We start from the raw sequence: 26200 nt of genomic DNA, 5'->3' as shown, positions 1-26200 counted from the left end.
CTGCACCAATGGTTGTCAACAGTTGTTGCACATTACACGCCTCTGAGGAGCTTTAAAAAACAGGCCAAAGGATCACCTGTCAGACCAATTAGCATGGTAGGTGAGAGAATAGATTTAGGAGCTAGACTCTGAGTTTGAATCCTGCCTCTGCCACTTACTGGCTGTGCGACCTTGACAAGGTACTTCTCTGTGCCTCAGTTTTCCTCTTCGTAAAGTGGGGATAATAACACCGCCTTCTTTGTAGGGCTGTTCTAAGGATTAAATGAGTTAATGGGAATGAAGCACTTAGAACAGGGTCTGCCATATGGTAATCGCGATTTAAAATCCTGCCAACTACACCAGAGCAAACACTTTAAGTGTTTATTAAATAAATAAATCAATAAAATAGAATCTGGGGATACGTCTTTTGCTAAGTACTCCCCCATGGGATTCTACTGTGCAGCCTGGGTTTTCAATCTGTGACTGCAGTGCCTCTTTCGAGATTCCGCCTCCCGAAAAGTTCATATTAACCAATGGGGTGAAGGGAGCTTTTTTTTTTTCCTTTCCCGGTGGTAAACTGTCGGCCCAAAAACCTGTTACCTGGATCCTGCAGGGACCAATGAGCCCGGGGGGCGACGGAACTCGCCCTATACTTTCTGGGAGTTGTAGTTCCTCAAAGGTCCAGTAAGCGGTCGGTGGCCAACTAGGAACTACAACTCCCACAATGCCACGCGCCGCGCGCCCTGCCTCTCGCCCGCGGCCCTCGCCCAGCTTCCCAGTACCGCCTCTCGGGGGCGGCAGCGGCAGAAGTGCTATGGCCGACAACGACGGCAGCGGCGGCGGCTCTGACCAAGCGCCGAGTCCGCGGGGCTCCCCGGACTCGGCGCCGCAGGTCCCAAGCGCGGTCGGGCCGGGCAGCGGCGGCGGCGGCTGCGGGGAGACCCCGCGGACGGCGGCGCTGGCGCTGCGCTTCGACAAGCCCATCAAGCAGGCCTTCTACAACACCGGGGCCGTGCTGTTCGTGTGCCTGTGCTGCGCCGCCGCCGTGCTCGTCTACTTCATCCTGGAGGCCTTCCTGCGGCCGCTGCTCTGGGCCGTGCTGTGCGGCACCTTCCTGCACCCCTTCAAGAGCTCGCTCACGCGCCTGGGCCGCCACTGGCTGCAGCGCCTGCACCGCGCGCACACGCCCATCGTGCTGGCCGCGCTGCTGCTGCCGCTCTGCTTCGCCGACTACGGCGTCGAGGCCCTGGGCGAGCAGGCGCTGCGCCGCCGCCGCTTGCTGCTGCTGCTCGGCGCCGGCGGCCCGCTGCTCTACGGCCTCTACAGCCTGGGCAGCTACCTGGGCGTGCAGGTGCTGCTGGCCTACGCCGGCGCGCTCATCTGCCGCGGGCTGGACTACTTCAGCAGTCTGTGGGTGAGTGCGCCCGAGCCCCTCCGTGGTCCCGGCGGGCGCACAGCACCCGTCGCCACACCCCTAGTTCGCCGGGGTGCGGTTCTGGTGCTGGTCCTCCCTGGGCACAGGCGATCAAAGGTCCACACTTGGGCGGCAGTGATTGTCAGTCTCTGCCTTCCTCCTCATGCACTGGAGGAACTTGGCGCACTTCCTTGCAAAGAGAAGAAGGATGTGGTTTGAAACAGCCTCCCTGTCCCCCGCCCCCATCCTATTAGACCCTCTTAGGGGACGTGTCCCCTGTTGGGAATCGCTGTTCCGCATCAGCAGGTGGACTTGAACTTACCCCTGGGCAGAAAGTGGGGGTGCCCCGGCCATCTTCCCTTCTGCTCACCTGGGACTTTTTTGGATGTCAGAGCTGGAAAGGACTTTAGAGATTCTAGTCCAACTTGCCGTCCCATAGATAGGAGAGGTGACTTCTTACGAGGCTAGAGCTAGTTAGGGACAAAGAGGGGACGGGTTGACTCACGTTTCTCAAATTCTAAAACAAAGCTTTCTTAGTAGTCCGGGGCCGCGTCTCAGTTAGGTGATTTCAGGATGCTTTGTACGAGGCACTGGGAGCTGAGCCACCTGCGCCTGTTCCTCGCCGTGCTTTCCTTCTTGGGAACTACTTACGTTGGACAGTACATCTCCTCCCGCCAGGGTTACTTGAGCAGACTGGGTGAAGGAGAGGAGGGTTTCTGATTCTTGGATCACTCTGAGCTTATTCATAGAAAATCAGGGAGCTTTAGAATTGGAAGGGATTTCAAAGATAATCTACTGACACGTTTCCTAACTCAGAGCAGATTGTAGACCAGTTAATTATACAAATATTTAACTGGGAACTGTTAAAAACAGGTGGATATTTAGTGCACAAGAATGCTAATTCACCACCAACAACTACCATTTAAAAATAACTCCGTTCACTTTTGTCAGAGTTCAATGCACCTTGACATCAGGTTGCAAAGTAATTCCCCTTATCTGTCAGGCAGGGTTTTGACTTGCCCCTAGGTTATCGGTAGAGTGATCATTGGTCACAGAACTCCTGTTTTCGCTTGCTCTATCATTACCACCTTTCAGTTCAGGTTAAAAGTTGATGATATTGAGGGCCAGCCTGGTTGCACAGCTGGTTAAGTTTGCACGTTCTGCTTCGGTGGCCCAGGGTTCACTGGCTTGGATCCCCCATGCGGACCTACACGCCACTCATCAAGCCATGTTGTGGCAGGTGTCTCACAATATAGTAGAGGAGGATGGTCACAGATGTTTGCTCAGGGCCAGTCTTCCTCAGCAAAAAGAGGAGGATTGGCAGCAGATGTTAGCTCAGGGCTAATCTTCCTCAAAAAAAAAAAAAACTTGATTATATTGTTAGGTACTGGGCTTTGTGAGGTATTTAAAAGGAGTAAGGTGCAGGCTGTCTTCAAGGTGCGTATAGTCATATGTGAGCATATTGTCATGGAGGTGACAGACACAGATAAGTGTTAATTACCCACCAGCGATGGGCCAGCAAAGTATTGCAAGGTATTGGGGAATGCCTCATCTGTAATTTTGGGATGCTGCCTGTGTGTACAACTGTTCAGTGATCAGGTAGAAGTCTTGGCCTCCAAGAGGCCTGGGCTCTTTCAACTGTAGTGGGAGGGAGGGATGTGGGATCACCTTCTCTCACTCATGGGCTTACTAGATTGTCAGGGGAAAGTGATCCTAGAATTAGTTTACTCCACTGCCTGATGCTTGCCACTCTTTTTTTTTTAAAGATTTTATTTTTCCTTTTTCTCCCCAAAGCCCCCTGGTACATAGTTGTGTATTTTTTTTAGTTGTGGGTCCTTCCAGTTGTGGCATGTGGGACGCCGCCTCAGCATGGCCTGATGGAGCAGTGCCATGTCTGCGCCCAGGATGCGAACTGGTGAAACCCTGGGCTGTCGAAGTGGAGTGCGTGAACTCAACCACTTGGCCATGGGGCCGGACCCATTGGCACTCTGGTTTCTCAGGGCCAGAGAATGTGATTGTCCCAGACTCACTCAGATTGTCAGCAAATCCGCATTCACATTTATGGAGTCCCCGTTCAGCGTTATTTCTCCCTTACCTTGTTGTTTCTTAAGTTGGTTGAATGTCTCTTATATAGAAGACAGAATACTGTATGCTGTTAAGAAATATGAAAACTATTATGACTTGATTCCTATCCTCAAGAAATTCAGTCTTGTTGAACTCAGACACATTTATAGATTCTGCTAACATTTTTGACTGTTGATACTGCAATCTACTGTAAATTACTGTAGGCAGGACCAAGCAGCATATCCACTAAACTGTAGGAAATTAGAAAAGAAAGGCCTAACATATCTAAATAGTGTATTTTCATGCTAGAGTAAGAAGTTGAATACATGGGTAAATTGGCATGATTAGTGGAAAATGAGGCATTTCTGCCTGTCTCTCTTAAATAGTAGAAAGAGATGAGGAATTGAATACTTGTGAAGAAAGGCCCGCAGCTCAGTGTGTATAGCTTTGAATATCTTCTTACTGAAAATAAACCCTCATCTTGTCTCTTACTTAAATACCCTTGTATGGGTTGTGGATGAGCGGAAAAGAAGTAAGGGCCAAGGTTGAATAAGCTGGAAGGGGAGAGGAAGGTCAAGCCAATCAATGATTTTACAAAGGCTTGAAACTCGGCTGTTTGGGTAAAGTGGTGGGGGCAAGGGAGAAGAGGAAGGGGTGAAAAAGCCATTCTAAAAGAGACAGTATGAGTTAATTAGAAATGAGTAGGGAGTGTTAAAGGGGCTGAATTGAAAGTGGAGCGTCGTGGTTGATGTGAGTTTGAGAGAAACGCGGCCTACAGTTGTGTTTTCTTGAAGCGGCATTTAGGGGTGGGGTTGAGATGGGGGTGAGGTGCGCCTGGGAAGCAGAGACAGGGCGTCCTCAGCTCTCAGCCAGAAGTGCTGATCAAGGCCTGACATGAAGTGAAATCAGGTCATGTGACCGGGCAGGGGGCCCACTCTCCGACTTTCTATCTTGTAGTTCACAGCTGGTTTGGTTTTGTGAGCCCAGGCAGGGCTGCCTGTTATAAAAAAAAAAGTCTTTATGCTTTCTAGACAACTTGTAAATTTGGGCCTACTGCTGAAGAGAGCTATAGGTGGGAGAGGCAGAGAGAAAAGTTACATGGAAGCAGGTCTTTGTTTTGGAGAGCTGACAATTCATGCATTTAAGATCCAACATTTGAGCATCTACTGTGTGCCGGACACTGGATTAGATGCTGTCATGTGTGTTATTTCATTCTCACAACAGTCCTGTGAAGTAGGAGGGAGGAGTTTCATAGGTGAGAAGACTAATTTAGAGATTGATCTGTTTGTTCTATTAGTAAGTAGCATTCAGCAGACCTGTCAGCACTTGAAGTCCCTTTGTCATCAAAACTTCTTCAATAAGGATTTAAAAAAGTTTTCCCCCAAAATGTTGTATTTAAATTTTCTAGTTTAATTTTTTTTTAAGAATAAATTGATTTTAGTTATTAGGAAAAAAATAGAAGAATATCAGGATTGGACTGACCACACAAGTTCCCCCCAAAACCCCCTGGATTCTAGGCATCTAAAAACTTTAGTCATCTTTCTTTTCTTCTCTTTTCTCCTTGTATCTGTTGAGTTGTTTCCAAGACCTGTCCAGTTTTCCTTTGTAATGACTTCAGGACTTGTGTTTTCTTTTACCAGTTTATCCTTCCATTTCAGTTCCTCTTCACTCCACTTTTGGGTGACTTCAGTCTCCTAGCTCTTTTCCTTGCATCTAATCTCCTAACACTCCATCCTGCTTACAAGTGAAAGACTAATCATTCATGGTATGAGTCATTCTTTTTAAACAGTTTGAACTGTGTTAGAATATTGTACAGACTTAGTAAGTGATTTCTAAACACCTAAAAAACATCAGCTGTTGCCCCAAGCTCACATGTGATTGAGTCCTTAGGGTCCTTGGCATCTTCCCATGGTGTAGAGTTGTCAAATCTGAAAAGCTCATTTTCTTTGCTGGGAGTGTTTTGGTCTCTGATAGTTCACACTTGTCAGAAAACTTGAAGACCATTTACAGTTTTTGCAATAGTAATAGATTGTTTTCTCCATGGTCTCTGATCCCGTTGTTTCCATTTTACTTTATAAGGAAGCGTGAGGTGGAAAGAATAGGAGCTGAAAGATGAGAAGTTTGTAAATTCTAAACTGAGTTCTGTCAATAACTTGCTTTGTGACCTTGGACAGACCAAGGTCCTTCTCTGGGCTGCTCAGCCCCAATTGTGGGAAGCGTGGGGTTGGCTTGGATGGTTTCTAGGGTTCCTTGCTGTTCCGTTTTACAGATCCCGAGAGTTCGGTACTACTGTCCAAGAGGCTCTTAGGAAGTGTACATTAGCCAGCCAGGCCTACTGCACTCCACTTCTGAACCTTTTCTAGGTGTGTTTTTGCTTGCCTTGCAACAGTATGGAGGAAAGTTTCCAATGCTTAGGTTCTTTCTCAGTTAAAGACTTTGATTGTAAGAGGTTCTTGACTCTAAGTTGACACACCACAAAGAGAACAGTTTCCAAATTAGAATAAAGCTGTTTTTTTTTTTTTTTTAAAGATTTTATTTTTTTCCTTTTTCTCCCCAAAGCCCCCCGGTACATAGTTGTATATTCTTCGTTGTGGGTCCTTCTAGTTGTGGCATGTGGGACGCTGCCTCAGCGTGGTTTGATGAGCAGTGCCATGTCCGCGCCCAGGATTTGAACCAACGAAACACTGGGCCGCCTGCAGCGGAGTGCGTGAAGTTAACCACTCGGCCACGGGGCCAGCCCCAGAATAAAGCTGTTTTAAAGGAGAATGAAGTACCTGAAGGGATTGCTGATGGGGGCTGTGGCTCCAGAACTTGGGAAGAAGTCTGTCGTTTTATTGACTTTAAAAGACTTAGGAAACTGTTTTGGAAAAATATGCAACAGAAGAATGCCAAGTTGTTTTTCCAGTTAATGCCCAAATGACGATAAATAAAACAAAGACTTAGTCTAAAAGGCAAAGTCTACTTAGGCTTTAGGCATTTAAGATTTTATTTAATCAGAAATGTATATGTGGTTAATAAGTCAAATGAAAGGAAAATGTGATTGTTTATTAGTTTGCTTTACTTGCAGTGTTAAATAAATGTTGCCCCTTTTATGCAGTCTTATATAGTATCTGGCACACATTGATGCTTTAAAATGTGTTGAATGTATATTTTGAAAAGGACACATTGTTTGAAAGAGCATCAATTTGGGAAACTATGCCACCTCATGTATAAACTGTGGCTCACTGGTTTATGCCTGGAAAAAATTCATACTTGAAGGTTTGCTCAGAGGCTAAACGTATCTTTCTGAGAGACAGAAGTAAAAAAAACTCTCTTAAAGGCGTGCTTTTAGGAATCCATACTAGAAATTAGTGACATTTGAATGTACAAATCCTATTTTCAGTAAGTTATTTTAAAGAATATTTAGCAGTTTAAAAAGTTGACTCGAGTAAAACATGCTTGTTATATAAAAAACCATTTAAGCAGCCTAGAAGTTTCTGTGGTAGAGGTGAATCGTCGTCTCTTTTCTCTGCCACCGTTCCCCCTGTGTAGTTGTCACTATTGTTAACTGATGAATAGCCTTCTAAGTTTATTTCTATGCGTATGTGAACATTTGAAGTATAGGGTTTTTATTTTTTAAAACAAAAATGGGCTAACGTGTGTATAAAACTCCACACCTTGCTCTTCCGTTTATCATTCTATTGTGGACACCTTTCCTTGTTAGCACTTACAGATAGACCTCTTTCTGTTAATGTAGTAGTTCTATAGTATAAAAACTTTTTTTTTCTAGATGCCTTTTAGAAAGTGTTCCTACCAGATTATTTTAGCTCTGAATTTGGATTAGGATAATCTGATAAACATTGGTAATTGTATAATCATAATGGTTTAATAGAAACCGTAAAGTGTTTTTAAATGGCCATACTTTTTGAACTAATGTTCTGTGACTCTTTTCTGAGGAAACACTTCAAACTACTGAGAAAAAAATCCGTAAGCCAAAAGAGGTTTGTGTTTTTTTTAAGTTAAAAACATTTACTGTTTATAAAAACAATAATACTCTTAGGGGAAAATTCAGTATTTGAAGAAAAGTATACGGAAGCGAATTACCCCCTGAAATTCAACCATCTAGACAGAATATTTTTTAACACTTTGGTGAGTATATTTTCACTGTTATCAATTTGCACACGCATAAATTTATACCGTGTCCTTGAATATAGATATTCATCGCGGCTTTGGAAGTCTGAATAGTTATTCCATTTTTGGAGATACCGTTATTAAACAATCCCCTATGAAATGACGCTTAGGTTGTTATCAACGTTTTTATATTTGAAACTGCCACAGTGAACATTTTTGTATCTGTCTGCATGCATGTAGTGCTTCTGTAAACCAAATTCCTGGAAGTGGAGTTGGGGAATGTATTTAATAAGCGGTTATTTTAAAGTGAAATGAGGTTATCTATGAGTTTCTGTTTTACTAGGTGGAAACACATGCTTCTCTAGACCATGAATTTTCCTTAAAAAATCTGAAGTATGCAATCTCTTATTTTTTCTCTCCCTGCAAGTGATACTAATTCCTTATAAGTACAGATAAGAAGCACTTCCTGGAGATTGGTTTAAAAGTATCATAGGCTTAAAATCTGAAAGTGTATACCTTTTGTGATTCTGTAGTTCAGCTTCTACTTCAGGGCAGGCTCTCTTACTTTGTCGTCCCTGACTTAAATAAAGGTCAGCTTTTTTGCCCAGACACTTTTAGTGATGACCACTTATTCTGTTGTTAGACTACTGAAGTTTGTTAGAAAAACTTATCCTCGTATTAAGCTGAAATGTTTTGCTTGCTAATTCCCACCTATTCCTTCTGCCCTCAGAACCACAGAAAATTAAGTCTAATGCCTCTCCCGGATGACATTTTCCCAGCTATTTGATGATAGCTTCAAATCTTGATATTGCCTTTTCTTTTCTAAGCTAAATTTTTTTTTTCCAGCCATATCTGTATCTGCTGTATTGTGATTTCCATCTCCTTTCCCAGTCTGAATTTTATTGCTGATGTGTTTGATAGTGCAAATTCATTGAAACACTTTCCCTGCTATGAGTGTTGCGCTTTTATTAGTCGACGCTCACACCAGTGATACTCCTGACTCATACCGAGCTGACGAGTGGCTTAGCTGTCCTCTTCCCATTCTGTACTTCTGCAGCTGAGTTTTGAATTTAAAAGCAGAACTTGGCATTTCTCTCTAGTATATTTAATCTTAGTTGGATTAGCTCATTGTTCTAACTTCAGGATATCTTTTTGAATCATTATAATCATCTCAGTTTTTATTGACTTCCCAATTTTGTGTAATCTACGAGTTCGATTAATATGCCTTCTAGCCTTTTCTCTAAATTACTGACTTAATGTTTTATAGGGCGGGACTAATTACCTCTGTAGTCCCTGAAGACCATCTGTTTGCTGAGGATCATTTTTATTTCAACAATTTGTAGTTTCCCAAATGGATTGTTTTTATTTTCCCTTGTGAATATTGGAGCAGCTTTTCCTCCTTGTTTTTCTAGCACCACCTGTCTTTCGCTTTATGGTTAAGAAGGCAGACTCTGCAACCAGATTCCTGGGTTCTAATTCTGCTCCGTCACTTTTTAGCTGGGTGACCTTGGGCAGGTCACTTCTCTGAAGTCTCAGTTAGTTTCATCTGTAAATTGGGGATGTAAATAGTACTTACTTCTTGGGGTTATGAAGATTAAATGAGTTTGTGTATATCAAGTGTTAGAATGGGGCCTGTCCTATAGTGAGAGTTATGTAGGTGTACTGTTACTACACTCCGATTTTGTTCTGAACTCTACAGTCATGTCTCAAATTCTCTGAATTCCCGGGGTTAAATTCGTGTGGTCCTGTAACCTTAAACTTTTTTGAAGCAGCTTTAGTTTCACTTCCCATGTGCTCACGTATCTGAGGCTTAAGCTCTCTTTAATATTTCATCTAATAGAGTTGCTTGAGGAAGAATATTTTAATATCCTTTTCATTATGAAAGAATTAGTGCTATTAAAGGCAATTTGGAAAATATAGAAAAATAGTAGAAGGAAAAACGACATCTTACCACCCAAGAACAACCACTAACTTCTTAGTACATTTCCTTTTCCCCCCACCATGCAGTAGATATAATCATGTCTTATGATTTTTTTGTATTTTGCTTTTTCTTTAATAATATCGTGGGGATATTTTTAATTATGTGGTCTTTGTTTGAAAAAACCCTATTGTAGTGGTTGCATAGCATTTTATTGAGTGAATCATCCATAGTTAACCACTTCACAGTTTTTGAACTTCTGGATTATCGACTTTTCGCTATTCTAAATTACACTCTGATGAACTTTTTTATTTTTAAACCTTTTTCAGAATCTGTCATTATTTAGTGAGGTTCCAAAGCTGAATTCTCAGGTCAAAAGCTGTAAACATTTTTAAGACCTGAAGACTATTTTTATTGATAGATATGACCAAAATAAAGTAGGAGGTGATTTTTTTCTGTCTTTTGTAATAATCCTATCAGTTCCTTTTTATTCATTCTCTGAGTTATACTTGAAGGTTTTTCTTTGTTTTAATTTGCCTTTTTTCCCCCCAAGGTTCAGGTTATTTTGATAAGTTCTTGGTGCTCACATTTGTTCTGGATTATGTATTCTGTCCATCTTTTGTAAATGTTAAAATATGAGATTATTAGAGAGTTTCTGTGTAGGCCACACTGATGCTCCGTAAGTGCTGGAGTCGTTTAGTTTTAGTGTAGGGAAAACTGAGGAGGGGGCCCTGGCTGGTTCTTCTGTTTCAAGTCCTGCTGTTTCTCCCTTTAGTACTGTTTTTTTCAGCCACGCTTCTTCAACTATGCCTGTAACTTTGGATGAGGTTCTAACCATCTGTTACCTTGATAATTTTAGCAGGGTCACACTTTAGCTGGCTGCCTTCTTTCTAGCTTTTAAAAATTTCTTTTCACAGTTACCAGCATATTTCCCAGGATCCAGTGGAATCTTTTAACCTGATTCTTTTCAGAAAGCTTCCCTTTTCTTTTCTAAACGTTAATCTATAGAGAAGACTTTAAGAATTCCACAAGATTAAACTGTTAAGTCCATGGCTTAAAAATGGAATATTATATCTTAAATGTCTTTATGCATGCAATAGTTTTTGAGCTTTAATGTAAATTAAAACTATATTTATGTAATTTTTGTTAAAAATATTTAAATAATATCACTACATGGGATTCCAAATGCCTGTTTCTTTCTTCTTCTTTTTTTTTGTGAGGAAGATTGGCCTTGAGCTAACATCTATTGCCAATCTTCCTCCTTTTTTGCTTGAGGAAGATTGTCTCTGAGCTAACATCTGTGCCAGTCTTCCTCTATTTTATGTGGGGTGCTACCACAGTGTGGCTTGACAAGCAGTGCTAGGTCTGTGCCTGAGATCCAAACCTGCAAACTTTGGGCCACCGAAGCGGAGAGCGTGAACTTAACCACTACACCACTGGGGCAGCCCCGCCTGTTTATTTCAAAACTTGATTTATCTAATTGGAGGATGAAAACCTATACACACTCCTTCCAGCACCACCAGCTTTCATCTTATCTGTGTTGTATCCATAGCTCTCATGCTAATAGATGCTTGCAAATTTTATATAATTGTATTTTTACTTTCATGTGTATGTATTTTACAACTGTGTCTATATTTCGTTTATTTAAGATCTGGACGTTGGTAGTTGGCTATGTGTTGGCTGTTTCATTCAAGTGGAATGCAAGCACTGAACGCTACTTGAGAGCAGTTTCAATTCCTGTCTGGATTATATTGCTTTTTCATTTAGGTGGGTCTCTTTTTCTAAGAGAGTCTAGCTTAAGGTCAGCAGAGGCTGACCGTGTGAATCAAAGTGAATTTTTGATAGTGTGATATGTTGCATTTAAAATTCTTTAAAATGAATTCCTTAAAATAATCTTTAGAAAATGTTCTGGTTTAATCTTTCATTAATCTTTAATGAAACTGTTATGCTTTAAAATGTGTATGTTTTAATTATATTGAACATTCATTTTCAAAAAGGTCCTTTAAAGATAAACATATCTTAAAAAGCACACACGTGGACTACCATGGCCATTTCTGCGTGTCGTACTTAAGGAGCATAGAGATAAGGAGTCAAGGATGCTGAGAGGTGCTCAGATTCCTGTGTGAGAAACAGTTAAAGGAACCAGAGATGTTTACTCTGGATGCAGGAAGGGGCCGGGACCGCAGGTGTGGGGAGGAAGTGGAGGTGGGAGGATATCAAATAGGGAAGCCTGTTTCAAGTGTTTGAAGGACTGTCCTGTGAAAGAGAGGTTTAGACAGATCTCTGTGACCGTGAGGGAGAGATGTCAGCAACAAGTAGCTTCCAAGAGAGAAATCTCTGTTCAGCACACGGACGATCAGCGTCAGAGCTGCTCTAAGTATTGAGTTCCCTGTTATTTAAGACTCTTCACTGTCCGCTGAGTGGCTGCTAGGATGCTGTAGTGTGTGTTTTTGGGGACTCTTATCTCTAAGTCTCAAGTCTATGGAAATGTTAAGTTCTAACTAAAAAACAAAATTCAGTCATCTAGACAGGAATAGAGCCTATTTAGTTTTTAGAGCTACTTATTGTTAAAAATAAAATATGAACAAAGTTGATTGAAAATATGTCTCTGCTTAGAGTCTGCTGTTGAGCAAAGCAGCCCTCTCTAGCTCTGCTGACTTGGAATGCTAGAGGAGTTTATCAGCAAGGTCCCCTGATGTCTGATGTGACACATTTTGAGTTTGGGGAAGGCAGAGGGGGGAGGCAGGCAGGTATGTCCATGAGATCCTAGACCAATTCAGGGAAATGCAAATGGCTGTGCGTGGACCTGATCTTGGCCCCTTGTTAGCATGTTTGCACTATACACTAAGGAGGATACATTGAAGATTTTGTAGTGCTCTTTTGGGCCATTTCACCCCTTCTTAACAGATAGAGTTCACACCTAGTGGTATTTTCAGGAAATCAAGTCAGTGCCACGACTTTAGGATCTATGCCTAGTGCAGGTAGTTCTGGGGTTAAATGGAGGGGTTTGAGTTCCAGATGGTCTTAAACCCTGGATGCACTTTAAAATGAACTTGATTCCTCAGGCGATACAAACCCATTAAAGGTAGGGTGGCACATGCCCAGTCGTTTAGACCAGGGACCTCTGAGAGAAGGGCTGGTCCTACTGAGAGAAGTCCTGAATTGAGGTTTTGTCTGTCTGATGGCCTTTTTTTGAAAAAAATTTTTCCCCATAAAACAATTTTGTTATTAACATATATGCCAAATTGTTCTGCCAGTCTACTAAACTGAGTCTTTTAAAGACAACTGCTGAGTTTTTATTTCACTAAAAATGTTAACTCTTAATAATTTGCAGCATCCCTGGCTGGCTCATGGAGAATTCCAGTATTCCTGGTTATTGTTTTCCTGATGTCTGTGGGCACCCTCTATGAAAAACAGAATGGAAAAGAGTCTTCTGGTAAGAAACAGGGCATTCTATTAATATTATTCTTAAGTATTTGGGAGAGTAGCTTTAAAAGAACATGCTATGATGAAATGGCTTTAAATCTGTTTAAAAATGTGCATTTTTTTATGAACAGAAAATAAATTTGTTTAAAATATTTTAGGTTATTAGACCATATCCTACCTCCCCTTTTTTTTTGCATTTTTTAATTGAGGTATAATTCATATACAGTCATGCACCACATAATGACGTTTCGGTGATGACAGACGACATATTTGATGGCGGTCCCATAAGATTAGTACCATACAGCCTAGGTGTATAGTAGGCCATGCCATCTAGGTTTGTGTAAATACACTCTGTGATGTTTGCATGACAATAAACTCGCCTGACCCATTTCTGAGAACATAGCCCCATTGTTAAGTGATGCCTGACTGTAATATAAAGTTTACCTTTAACCATTTTAAAGTGACATTTCATACATTCACAGTGTTGTGCAACCATTACTTCCATCTAGTTCCAAGACATTTTTATCACCTCGAAAGGAAACCCCGTACCCATTAAGCAACCAACTGTAAAGTTAGGTTATTTATTTGAGATCTTTCTTTTTTCTTAATGTAGGCATTTGTCGCTATAAACTCCCCTCTTAGAGCTCTTGTAAACTGCTGTGGCATCCCATAAATTTTAATACGTTGTGTTTCCATTTTCTTTGGGTCAAGATACTGTTTCATTTCCCTTTTGATTTCTTCTCTGACACATTGGTTCATCAGAAGTGTTATTTTTTGATTTTCACATATTTGTGCATTTTCCAGTTTTTTATCGCTTGTGCTTTTGGTGTCCTCACAAACCATTGCCAAATCCAAGGTCCTGAATATTGACCCCTGTTGATCTTGTATCCTGCAGCTTTGCTGAATTTATTTATTGGCTTTAATAGATTTTTTGTGGATTCTTTAGGATTTTGTATATATAAGATCATGCTGTCTACGAATAGAGAGAGTTTTACTTCTTCCTTTCTTATATGGATGTCTTTTATTTCTTTTTCTTGCCTGATTGCTCTGGTTAGAATGTCTAGTACAATATTGAATACACCATGTTCTTTGAAAGGTTATTTTTGAGGTACGTTGGTTGCAAGTGGCCTTTATCCAGAAACAGTTTGTTAAAGATACAGGTTTCTAATGAGTTGTGAGGAGTTGGTGGCCAGATACAGTAATGGTTCTCAGGTCATCAGACTGGACTTGTACTTACCCAGCCATGCGGAAGCAGCTGCGAGGCAAATCTGAACAGCATGCAGTTTCTGCAGTGACCGACATTTGTTCCTTGCTCCTTTCTGATGGTGATATATAAGCTAAACCAGCAAATTGCTAATTGCAGCAGATTTTTAGAAGAAAAAAATTTAGTTTCTCAGATATTAGTTTGTTACAGTTAAGTTAGAAAATACAGAGAAACAAAAAGAAGAAAATAAAAATCACTCAAAATCCCACCGCCCACACATTGTACCAAAATGTTAACTAATGGTTTTTATACCTTCAGACTTTTTTTTAAAACACAAGAAAACTGGATCATAGTGAACCTTCTCTCTTGTAACCCACGTTTTAAACTTAATTATGTCATAACTCTTTTTCTGTGTCGATGAAGATGTTTCTACGTTATTTTTCACATCTGCATTTTATGCTAATCACAAGGCTATTTGTGCCACTCTGGTGTATTTGTACAGCTACTTTATAAAAGTTTTTTTCTTTTTTAAATTAAGTTGCTCTTTTTTTTAAACAGCATTTTGTGTATGTGTGTGTGAGGAATATTGGCCCTGAGCTAACGTCCGTTGCCAATCTTCTTTATGCTGAGGAGGGTTAGCCCTGAGCTAACGTCTGTGCCCATCTTCCTCTATTTTGTATATGGGACGCTGCCACAGCATGGCTTGATGAGGGATGTGTGGGTCCATGCCAGGGATCTGAACCTGTGAACCCCGGGCCAAAGCAGAGCACATAAACTTAACCACTATGCCACCAGGCTGGCCCCTGAAGTTACTCTTTGTTTATTATTTGATTTAGTAAATGAGTAATGTCTGACGACTTTAATACATCTTTTATTCATAAATATTGTTTAGAATTTTAAAATAACTACCTGCAACGAAGAAGCCTTAATTACTTATCTCTCAGACAGTGGAAAATAGGAAAGATTTTATTCTGTATTTTGCTGTCTTTCTAAGTTTTCCTTGCTCAGCCTGTCTTCCTGATCACAATCTGTCAGACTCTGTGGTTATATATCTGACCAGCAGAAGTAAATTTCCTGTTTGGCCATTAATATAGAAATTGGTGGTTTCCTTTTTCTTCTGGTTAGCTTTATTTCCTTTTTTGCCCCTAATAGTAATGAGTCAGACATTTGCTTATTCCTCACCCCTCATCCCAGGACCGTTTTCTCCTTTCGACTGCAAGTATACGAGTAATGTAGGTCTAAACCAGGGGATTCAGGTGGGTTTTCTCTCGGGTGTAAATTCTGGTCTGCTGGTGATGGCAGCCTAGAGAGCTGTGAGGACAAGAATTCTAAGACCAAGTTTTGAAATCAAGAAAAGACAACCGTGTCTGGTTATTATAATCATCCATAAACCCAGGATAGTAGTGTGTTGGCATGCAAGCCAGATTGCTGGTATTTGTTTTCCTGACTGTTAGAAAGAAGGAACTCAGGGACACAGAACAAATCTTGAGACCAGATTTGGAAATGCTGGTTTTCCTTGGTTTGTTTGCTCTCATTCCACCCTGCTTCAGAATAGATTATTCCTGATCTAGAATCCTTGTATGGACTTCTAGTCTAGATAATCCGTATCATAAAATAAATCTTTTAAACATTTTTTCCAAATTGTTTTTTTTCCTGTTGCCCCAGAACCTTGTTTCTCTTAGGCATCAGAACTCAAACTCTCTCTTCCATATTGGGAAAACTTTTCCATTTCATTATAGTCATTTCCCTCCTGTAGATGTCACTATAATATAGTTAGGTACAGGAATGCTTCAATGTACTGCCATGGCAGTGTGTGCTCTTACTCGTTTCTTGTCATTTCCACTGTCCTGTTGTAGGACTTGCTGTTGTCTCCTGGTCACCTGTGTAGGCATCTTTCTCTGTGTCTTCTGAGTTTTGAATCTTTTGCTGCCGTAGGATCTTTTATGATCTCTGGTTCACTGGATTCACCGAATTAATATTTTGGGTTTCATCAGAATTCAAGGCATGAATTTCTTTAGTACGTAGACCCAGAAAACTTGTGGCTCACTGCTGAGTTAGTTTCACTAGTTCCTGCTGAACCCGGGGGCCTTACTTAGTGGTTTTCTTTCTTAGATCTTGGGAGCTCTTTCTTGGTATTTCCAGGAACCCCAAGATAATGTAGGGAAAAAATGTTAGGTGTTTACTATGCTTTTAAATGTACTGTATTTTTTAATCCACAAACAAAACAAAAAAAAAACCCCAAAACCTTATAAAGTCGATATCCCTGTTTTGCTGATGAAGACATTTACTTCCAGAGCTTAACTGACTTGCTCACAGTCCCACAGGTGACTGTTAGAGCTAAGATACAAATCTAGGTCCTTGACCCTAAGCCCAGTGTTCTTCCTCTTCGCCAGGCTCTCTGACCAGGTGTCAGGCACCCTGAAATAGTATTGAGTGCTGATCCCCTCACACCCAGTTGTGGTTATCAGCTCCTTCAGTCTTCCCTGTGGCCTTGTTGGACCCCCACAGCTGCTGGACCCAGCGCCTCTGCCTCTCGGATCCCAGGAGTCTCACTTAGTAGATCCTGGAATCCAGCTTTGGTGTGTCCCTTGGCCTGTGAGAAAAGAGCAAAGCTAGCATTATTGTTAGTAATAACAATATGGGCAAGGCCCTTTTAGGCTCTTTAAACACGCTATCTCATTTAATTTTCTTAGTAATCCAGTGAGACTGGTATTATACTTACTTTACAGATGAAGAATCTTAGGCTCAGCGAGCCATTTACTCTGAGTATGAGAAGTGCTTCTTCAAAATCTAGGCAAACAAGCATCAAGTGTACTCTTAATAGCCTGGACACCCAGCCTGAGAAGTAGGGGAAGTGCACCTGGATCTGTTCCTTCTGACATTGGTAATTGTTTATGAACAACCAAAAGTATCTTTGCAGGGAACGCTTGGTTGTTGCCTTAATCTTTTTGGGGTAGCATGTAATATGAATGAACAAGTTTGGTCCAGTTAAGCCCAAGTTGGAAAAAGAAAAGGAAAACATTAAATTTCTTATTGCTCGTCTCTACCTCCCGGTTCTGACACTGTCAGTTAAATAGGCCTAGAGACACTCCTCCTGGTCCACGTCTAAGCCCGTGTTACTGACCAGTGGTACAGTGAAGTGAGACTAGAAGTCGAGAGGATGTATTTTCCACATTAGTGATGGGAACAGAAGCCTTCTTCAAAGGGCGCTTTGCACACTGGGGAGGTTTTACTTGATACGCAGGGCCTCCTTCCAGTGAGCATCTTTAGATATGTTTTTGGCAACTGCCACTATCTCTGTGAAAGAGAACAAAGTCGATCAAGTATCTCCTTGTTTAGACTGGTTTCAAAATGTATTTTTCCCTTGATTATGAAAAAAACTGTTTTTTATAGATTTAGCCATATTAATAAGTATTATATGAACATGTGATCTGTTTCTTACGTGCCTGACTGTGAATTTCTGTTCCCTGGTGCTAGGCTGCTAATGTCAGTGGTCTGCTTGTTTGGACTTGTGTAGGTCCCTGTTACTATTTGGGCCTCCACTTAATGCTGGCCCTGTCCCTGGGCGGATTGACACTTGAAACCTTGGATGCTCTTTCCTTTTTTTGTTTATAGTTCTTGGATCCCAAGATTATGTTCTCTTGTCTGTGTGCCTATTTTTAGCTGGGCCTTTTTTTCCAGGACCATGGCTTTGCCTAGATTCTCGGTCCTGGCATTCTTCTGTCTAGTTTATCATCTCTCTGCCCGAACCCTCGGGGTTTTTGAAGTGCAGAAGGATATCAGAAGTCATTAAAGTGCATATCTGTTGGATAAGTAAGAGCAGTTGCCAAATCTTATATCCATGATTCTCAAATACTCTTGGTTGATTTTCTGTGCGTGCTATTCCTTTCATTGCTTCGTGAAGTTTCAGGTGCTATAAAAATTTACTGAATCATTAGTGTATTAACCAGGATGATGTTGCATAGTTTTCATTGATTTAGGTAAGGTTTATTGAATATTTATTGTATATTTTAGTGACATCAGCAAGTTGGAGAAAGAGTTTTAGTCTTTAAGGCATAGTCATGAAGGTTTAATTTATTGGTCTTAACTTTTCCTCAAGTCTTTCAGTGCCTGCTGCATGTAAGATGTTTTGTGTAGTTCTGTGGGGAGATCTAAAAATGTCTACTAAGGGGGATAAGACTTAGGGAAATGGCTATAGTATAAAGTAGAAAGGGGGTGAGAGGTATAGAGAAATACTGTAGGAGTGCTTGTGGCTTCTCCTTATAGTTTACGATGATAATAATAGCTAACATTTATTGAGTCCTACATACCAGGCATTGTTCTAACCATTTTAATACATATCGTTTCACTTGATTATCACGTGAGGTAGGAATTTGTATAAGCCCTATTTTAACATGACGAGACTAAGGTCACTGGATTTTAGGTAGCTTGCCCACGGTCCTCCAGCTAGTAAGGACTAGACCTGAGATTTGAACCTGGGCAGTCTTGTTTCCTCACCTGTGCTCCCAGCCACTGGATTGTCCTTCCTCTGTGCACAGTAAATATGAGACCTTCCATTCTCTGGTTCCATTGTCCCTCTGCATCCTCTTATCTCTCCACTCTTCTCATTGTACCTTGTGTTCTGGCCTTCGTGGACTTCTTAGAGTTCTTTGAACAGCACGCTCTGATTTTTCTTGCCTTTGTGTCTTTACGCCTGCTTTTTTGTCTTCCTGGAAAACTTTTCTACCCCTGCCCTCTAAGACACCAGCCTCTCCCCTCCTCCCCAGGATAGGGAGATTGTTAGCAAGATAGACTAACTTGTTTAAAAGGATTTGAAGGATGGCATCTTTTACCGTTCTTGTCAGACAGCGCCTTTGGAAACCCTTCCCTGATCTCCGAGGTGTGGGTTAGGTTTCTGTCCTCTGTGCTCCCCAAATAGTGTACACTTCCCTTTACATTAGCTCTCAACACACTGAGTTGTATCCAAGTGTTTAAGTGTTAGACTGAACTTGAGACTAGGTATACTCTCTTATCTCAGTGTGTAGCCTGGTCACCCGTTTGGTGAATGAATGCTTAGCGGGAGTTTAGGAATGTGTCAAAATGCAGCCAAAGTGAAAGTTCATATTTGGGGAGCTACAAAATGATCTTGTTGTTTTGGAGCTACTTAAAAACCGTCCCGGGACTGACTTTTTGGAGTCTCTCAGAGATGAATCAACACTTCATTAAATTACTTATGAAGAGGTGTGTTTAGTAATTCAGAATCCTTGACTGGTCTTTAATCCTATATGAGACAGAGTACTTTGATTTTTTTGAATTTTGACTGGAATCGTTCCTTTTCTTTTTATACTCTACTGTCCCAGGCTATCATTCATTGTTCCCAACCTTTGCTCTTGAGTGGAGCCTGAGAAATCTCTCTTGCGTGCACAAGAAGCTAAGTCTTGTCTGGTTTCTGGTGTAGTCAATTTGTTTTTGAAACTTGTATCTGGGAGTCTAAAAAGAATTTAAATATGGCCAAAGTCTTTATCCATTTCCCCTGCATGTTTATCTATCTAACCATCATCTGGAAACTTGGGGGTAATCTTTGATACCATCATCTCTTTCATTCCCTTTATTGTTTCATCACCAAGTCTAGTCTGCTTTGACTACTCCACGTCTCTTAAGTGCAGCCACTTTTCCCACTGCAGACCGTGCTATCGTTGTGTCTTGCCTGTGTATTGCAGTAAGTTATCTCCCTGTGCCTACTCCACGTCTCTTAAGTGCAGCCGCTTTTCCCACTGCAGACCATGCTATCGTTGTGTCTTGCCTGTGTATTGCAGTAAGTTATCTCCCTGTGCCTACTCCACGTCTCTTAAGTGCAGCCACTTTTCCCACTGCAGACCGTACTATCGTTGTGTCTTGCCTGTGTATTGCAGTAAGTTATCTCCCTGTGCCTACTCTTGGTCCCCTCCAGTTTGCTCTTGACCAGACAGCAAGAATGGTGTTTTTATATCCCAAAACGGATCATTTATTTACAGAATGGGGAGGTGGGTGTGGTTATGAAAGGGCAACATGAGAGATCTTTGCGGCATGAAACTAAGCTGTTCTGTATCTTGTATCCATGCTGATATCCTGATTATGATATTGTACTACAGTTTTGCAAAATGTTACATTGGCGGAAACTGGATAAAGGATACACAGGATCTCACCGTATTATTTCACGTAACTGCACGTGAAGTTACAGTTATCTCAATAAAATTTAGTAAAAAAGACGTTCTTATCCTGTTTAAAACTCTTCAGTGCTTTCCTGCTTTTAGGATAAAGACTAAAGTCCTTCCTGTGGTCATCTGTGACTTGCATCATCTGGCTTGCTGTCTGCAGCCTTGTTTGTTCAATACCAATGTCCTACCCGCTGTCTGTGTTCCAGACACATGACCTTCTTTTACTGTCTTTAACACACCAGCTTTTTCACTTACAGCCTTCCTGCTTACTTTCTTCTGCCTAAAATACTGTTCTTTACATGCCTTTGGTTAATTCCTTCTCATTCTTTGTATATCAGCTTCATTTTTGCTTCTTAAAGAGAAGCCTTTCCTGGCTTCTCCAGACTGAGATTTCTTCTGTTAGGAGCTCATAAAATACCTCGTAATTTTCCTTTATAGCAGTCATCATAGTTTGTATACATTCATGTTTGTGTGGTTCTTTAATTCATATCTGTCTCTTGTACCAGACTCCATGGGGGCAGGGTCTGTGTCTTCATCCCCAGCATCCAATACAGTGAGAAATAAGAACATGTAAGACATGAAAGACCATGTCTTTCTCTCTCAGCCTTGTTCTCTTCTTGGCATCTAAGAGACACCTTAGATACTTAGCCCAGGAGAATAGGTCCCAATGCAGATATCTTGCTTTCTTCCCAGATCGTGAGTTTGAATTTCTCTCGGATTGCCTAAGAATAAAGCTCTTTCAGGTCACAGAGGCATTTCTTAGAGGAGGGATAGGATACAGTTGAGCAAGATGAGTGCTCTTGATCCTGGAGGCTGAATCTACGCCAGAGCCATCTCGCGCCTTGGCCTGCTTATCTTTGCGAGATGGCCAGCCTTGGATTTGTTGGGTGCATGGAGTCTGTTTGGAGCTGAAATTCATTGACTTTCTGAAGGGTCGATATTGTGTGAGCTAATTTCTGTTTTCTGCCATAGCAGGTCAGAGACTGACCATTACAAACAGACCTCATTGACTGGTAAATGTTTTATTTGAATCTAATGCAAATGATTACTACCTATTGGTGTGCTACCTATTAGAGACTTAACAAGAAACATATAACATGAAACAAGTAATGATGTCCTCTTAGATTTTCAAGTGGTGGATTTTGCCTGTGCCAAATTATGTACTTCCGAGATCTGTGTGGTTTTGCATAATATCCATATGTTTGCATATTCATTCATAGAATGTTATTATTGAGAGCACCAAGGATGGGCTGTCTCATACTGTACTAGGAGCTAGTGATGCAAAGGAAGGTAAGACAGTCTGCATTCAGGAAGCTTACAGACTGGGTGTGGCAGTGTTTTTCAGCAGAGATGTATGTTAAAATTAATCTGTGAAGTTAAAAAATGAAGTGCGGCACTCTGTGTTTTTCTATCCTCTGTCACATGCAGTATCATGAAGTTCCCAAATGAGAGAGAGACAGAGAGTCTAGGAGCCTGCATTTTTAGGAGACTTTCCTGTTGATTCTTAAGCATTCTCCCTTGGCAAAGAACCACTGGTCCAGTGGGTCAGTAATAACTGTTTTGTTTTATTGCTGTTGAAAACGTAGGGTTATGTTTCAATTTGTAAGTTATTTCATACTTTTTTCATTTGCTTTAAGAAGTTTTAAAAATGTCTGCTTGTTTTCCAGGGGCAGAGTTACCAGGGCAGGTTATCTCCATGGCAGCTTCTACTCTAGCGACCTTGGCCATCTCTATCACAGGGTATGAATCGGGCACTGAAGACCAGCCCTCAGCCCAGCCTGCAGGTGACTGACCTTATGAAGGAATGACTTCAAAATCGTTCTGGAAAATGAAATATACATAGATGTAAAATTAAGAAGGACACCAGCATCACAAAATGCTACTTACTGGTTCTTCATTTTTCTCTCTGATCTCTATTTTTACACCTTTTTGCCTTTCATCTTTGTTGTCGTATATCCCTTTTTTCATATGTTTAATTATTTACCTTCTTAGGTTTCATATCCTGATCTTTCATCTTTTCCTTTTTTTTAAATGCTTATTCTTCTTTTGTTATTCTTTCTCACTTTCCTTTCATATTATTTTTCTCTTCTCAGTCCCCAGTTTACCTCTGTCCGTATTTTCCTCCATTGAATCCTTTTCTTACTTTCCATTTCTTCTACTTCTGTCAGTCCTCCTCCAGCGTCCTGTTTGGCTCTCACTCTTCATGTTGCTCTTTCTCCTGTTCCCTTTCTCCATCTCTTTCTCTTGGCTTTTATTTTCCATCTTCAAGTCATCCATTTCTTTGGCATTTCTTGCTCTTCTTCTCACAGTTTCCTTCGCTTGACTCATCGCATGCTCATATTGACTGTTGCCATTAAAACGGAGCCCTCTGGTTGTTTTGGACTCAGTGCTCCTGGGGGATCCAGCTGGTAGATTTATACCAGCTTTAAAGGCACGCCGCGCTCACACAGAGTTCAGGAATGTAAACCGCTGTCCCTGTCTGTGCCACAAGGTCGGTGCCACGAGGTCCATTAGTGCCAGAGGTTTTGGAGTTAGGGAGTATTTTTGGTTAGTTCTTCTCAAAGAATTGACTTTAGAAAAGTCTTGAAGGAAGGGATCAGCTGAGAAGTCATTTGGGACTGTAGGAAAATTTATTTTTCTTTTTTTCCTTTTTTGTTTTTCCTTCTCACCAAAGCCCCCGAGTACATAGTTGTATATTTTAGTTGTGGGTCCTTCTAATTATGGCATGTGGGACACACTTCAGCATGGCCTGATGAGCAGTGCTAGGTCCGTGACCAGGATCCGAACCGGCGAAAGCCTGGGCCGCTGAAGCAGAGCACGCGAACTTAACCACTTGGCCACGGGGCCAGCCCCAAAACGTACTTTTCTTGCACAGTGAATCATGTTTGCAGAATGAAGAGGGTATGATGTTTTGGTTACGGACTTACTATTCTTCTGCATGTCTGCCACATCCACCAACATGAAGTTTCCAAATTAGAAAGATACTCAGAGATTAAAGTCCAACAGAAGCATATTGTAACTAGCTTGGGCTTTAGCCTCAAACCTGAGGTGAGGTGGGCTGACTTACCAGCGTGCTAGTTATAGCAGTAGTAAAAATTTACTCACGGCTAAGCATTTAACTTTAGAAGAAACACTAAGGAAATGATGATATACTAATCAGAAGGCTGCTATGCACTCACTTATGAAAATTATGAAATAACAGTTAAGTCATTCTTTGAGCATATATTTAGTGAGCTTCTACTGTGTGTCAGGTACTGTTCTATGTGCTAGGAATTCAGTGCAGGGGGAATAAGACAGACGAGGTCTTAGCTGTCCTGGAGCTGACACTCAGCTGGAGGGAGGAAGTGGACAAGGGTAAGTGGAACGTGATGCAACTGTGTAAAACTATGTGAAGACTCTGAGGCAGATGGGGGGTTGGGATTATGGGTGTTCTTGTTTCTTTTTTTTTCTAGACTTTCTGAAATATGATATACTTTGTCATTAACATTTTTTTGTGGAAAGCAAAAATGCAAGTTTTAGGATCTTACTCATTTCTATCATCATAGGGTATACTGGGTTATATTGCTTTAGGAGTTATATGATTTCTGATATATATAGTATGTTTCGGTAAAACTAGGAAATGTAACATAGTAGTTGCATTGTTAGAGAACAGTGCCTTGTGTGAAATAATTCAGTCTGATTTCCTTTATTTGAAAATTCCTCACCCACAGCAATCTGTCATTGTTTTATATCTCATTCTAAGAGAAAGACATGTTTCAGAGTCCTGGGTTCTTGTAAGAGCAGTTGGCTCCATTTTGGTAAAATGATACTGAAAAGTCATATTGTGTCAGAAATGTGTATAGGCACATCTAATATAAAGTTACATTAAAAGAGGAGGAACTTTTAAATATAGGAATTCTACTGTATGTTAGTATTTGTTGCTTTATATGGTTTGATTAATTTTCATGGACTAATTATAATTCTCAGCTATTTTGACATGTATTTTCTTTAGTTGTTTGTTTAAATAAATATATATAAATAAATGATATATGACATAAAAAACTTGAACAGTGTAAAGCGTATACAGTAAAAAATTCCCCGTCCCCAGCCCTACCCCCCAACAAACTTAATTTCCCTATTAAGGATTTAAGTACTGTCAGCATTGTAATTCTCCACAGATTTTCCAGTGCATGTGCAAACATACATCTAGATCTTTTTTCTTTTTGAACCCACTGTAATTATACTGTCAGAGTACATTTTGAAGGCTTAAAATAGGGTAGCCTAGTGAATTGCTCTGTATCACTGTTTCTAATGTGAACTAGTATGGTGGGTGACTTTTTTCTTTCCCTCTTCAGAAACCATGGACAGAGGAGAACCCCCTCCAACCCTGTCCTCCTCTTCCTCACCCTCCTCCCCGTCACCCACCCTGGGCAGACAAAGGCCTGAAATCGGAACGTTTCTTAGAAAGAAGAAAACGAGCGACATCTACTTTGTGTCTCTTGTTTGGGCCATCATTGGAGTCCAGATCTGGTTGAACCTGTGGATTGTGCAGCTGCTGCCGGTGCCCATTGCAGGTAATGGGTTAGTTAGGATCTTTCCTGTCTTCGAAGAAGTTTTTTTTTTTTCTTTTAGATTTTAATATTTGAGATAATTTTCCTGTCTTTTTGAATAAAACAATTGTATGTTTGCATTTAGATAATCAACATTATTTTGGAAATTTATTACTTGGATACTTCTTTAATATTTCACTTTTAAGCTTGAAAATGTGTTTAGCCTCTTACAATTTTGTGTGGTATAAGAAACTGGTCATTCCATATGGGGAGTTGACTGTTCTGCCATTCGTGATTCTGTGGAGGAGAATGTTAATCTTGAATTTTGGGGTTTACGATTGAGTTTTGAGAGCTGCTCTTAGTGAAGCGCATTTTACGTTGCATTGTTAATTCAAAGGAAATGTGAGTTTTAAGAAATATATATATGCAAAATCTTGATTCTTCATTTGATAGAAAATTGAATTACGTGTATGTGTATCAAAATGGAATCATGTGGCTTTCCATACGTCATTAAGTTGGGTCTTTGTGCTTGAATACCGTGGTAATTTAAGGCCCACTTCTCTTGTGTTGTTCTCTCTAAAGCTGTCTTCTAAGACTGGCAAGAGCAAGGAGGAGTTTTGTAGGTGCATTGTAGGAGAGTCTCTTATTCTATACTTTGCTGATTGTTCGGGCTTTCCTCTTATTGCAGTCATAGTCTGTGCCACATTTATTAAGGCCTCAGTGAATGCTCTGGATCCTGCCGTCCAGATACCTTCTAATTTGATTAGTCCTTGTCTCCTTTATGAAGGTTTTTCACTATCGATTTAAACACAGTCTGATTTTTAGAAGCCTATTTCCCACCATGGTCCAAAAGTCTAAACTTAGTGGACCATTTACCATCTAGATCATTCGTTTTCAAACTTCTTATTCTCGTGAAATTGGACAGCTAATTAAATAGTTACCTTTTTTTTTAAAGATTTGTTATGACCAGAACACTGTGTAGTACCTGTCCTTCAGGAACATGGGATATAAGTGGTTGAAACTTGTATCTGCTTCTTGCATTCTTCAAGCAGAACTTCTGTTTGGCAGTTGGAACAAGATACAGGTGTAATTAAGCAAGTCACACAGAGTACATACCATAGCCATGCTTTCTATTAAGGAATTTATAGAAATGCTTAATTTAAATTGCTCTTCTGGATTGTTCCGTACTTTCTGTTTTGCCAGGTGATTTCTTTTATGCTGGCAAATCATGTGTTAGTTGCTGTTGGAACCTCCCTTTCTTTAAAGTTCATTAATAGGAGTTAAACATTTGTCCTAGTCATTTCTTAACCTACAGGCCATCATAGGAATTTGACATGGCCTTGGGAGAGCAGGCCGGGAACACGGTGGCGCTCAAAAGGT

At 40.8% G+C, this 26200-nt stretch overlaps 1 protein-coding gene and 1 long non-coding RNA gene across 5 annotated transcripts in view; one reads left to right on the top strand and one right to left on the bottom strand.

The window, feature by feature from the left end:
- Positions 1 to 324: 324 nt before the first annotated feature.
- LOC139079564 (uncharacterized) lies at positions 325 to 2088 on the bottom strand. The gene is made up of 3 exons (XR_011533279.1): positions 1899 to 2088; positions 1716 to 1787; positions 325 to 1583 (listed from the first exon to the last, which is right to left on the bottom strand). It is a non-coding gene; the product is annotated as an uncharacterized lncRNA (long non-coding RNA).
- The window catches only part of TMEM245 (transmembrane protein 245), a 91472-nt gene continuing 66009 nt past the window's right edge, over positions 738 to 26200 (top strand). For 3 of the 4 annotated variants that reach the window (XR_011533278.1, XM_008539210.2, XM_008539202.2), the window contains exons 1-5: positions 738 to 1393; positions 11135 to 11252; positions 12820 to 12921; positions 21959 to 22075; positions 24626 to 24844. Coding sequence is in view for 2 of the 4 variants with exons in the window: in XM_008539210.2 (XP_008537432.2) it covers positions 794 to 1393; positions 11135 to 11252; positions 12820 to 12921; positions 21959 to 22075; positions 24626 to 24844 (1156 nt within the window). In the remaining 2 variants the exon portion in view is untranslated. The remainder of the gene's footprint in view (positions 1394 to 11134; positions 11253 to 12819; positions 12922 to 21958; positions 22076 to 24625; positions 24845 to 26200) is intronic. The other variant, XR_011533277.1, reaches the window with a different exon arrangement.

Source organism: Equus przewalskii, chromosome 26, assembly GCF_037783145.1.
Source record: "Equus przewalskii isolate Varuska chromosome 26, EquPr2, whole genome shotgun sequence".
Classification (NCBI taxonomy): domain Eukaryota; kingdom Metazoa; phylum Chordata; class Mammalia; order Perissodactyla; family Equidae; genus Equus; species Equus przewalskii.
Note: the sequence above shows the minus strand (reverse complement) of the source record. Positions and strands in the feature narration are given on the sequence as shown.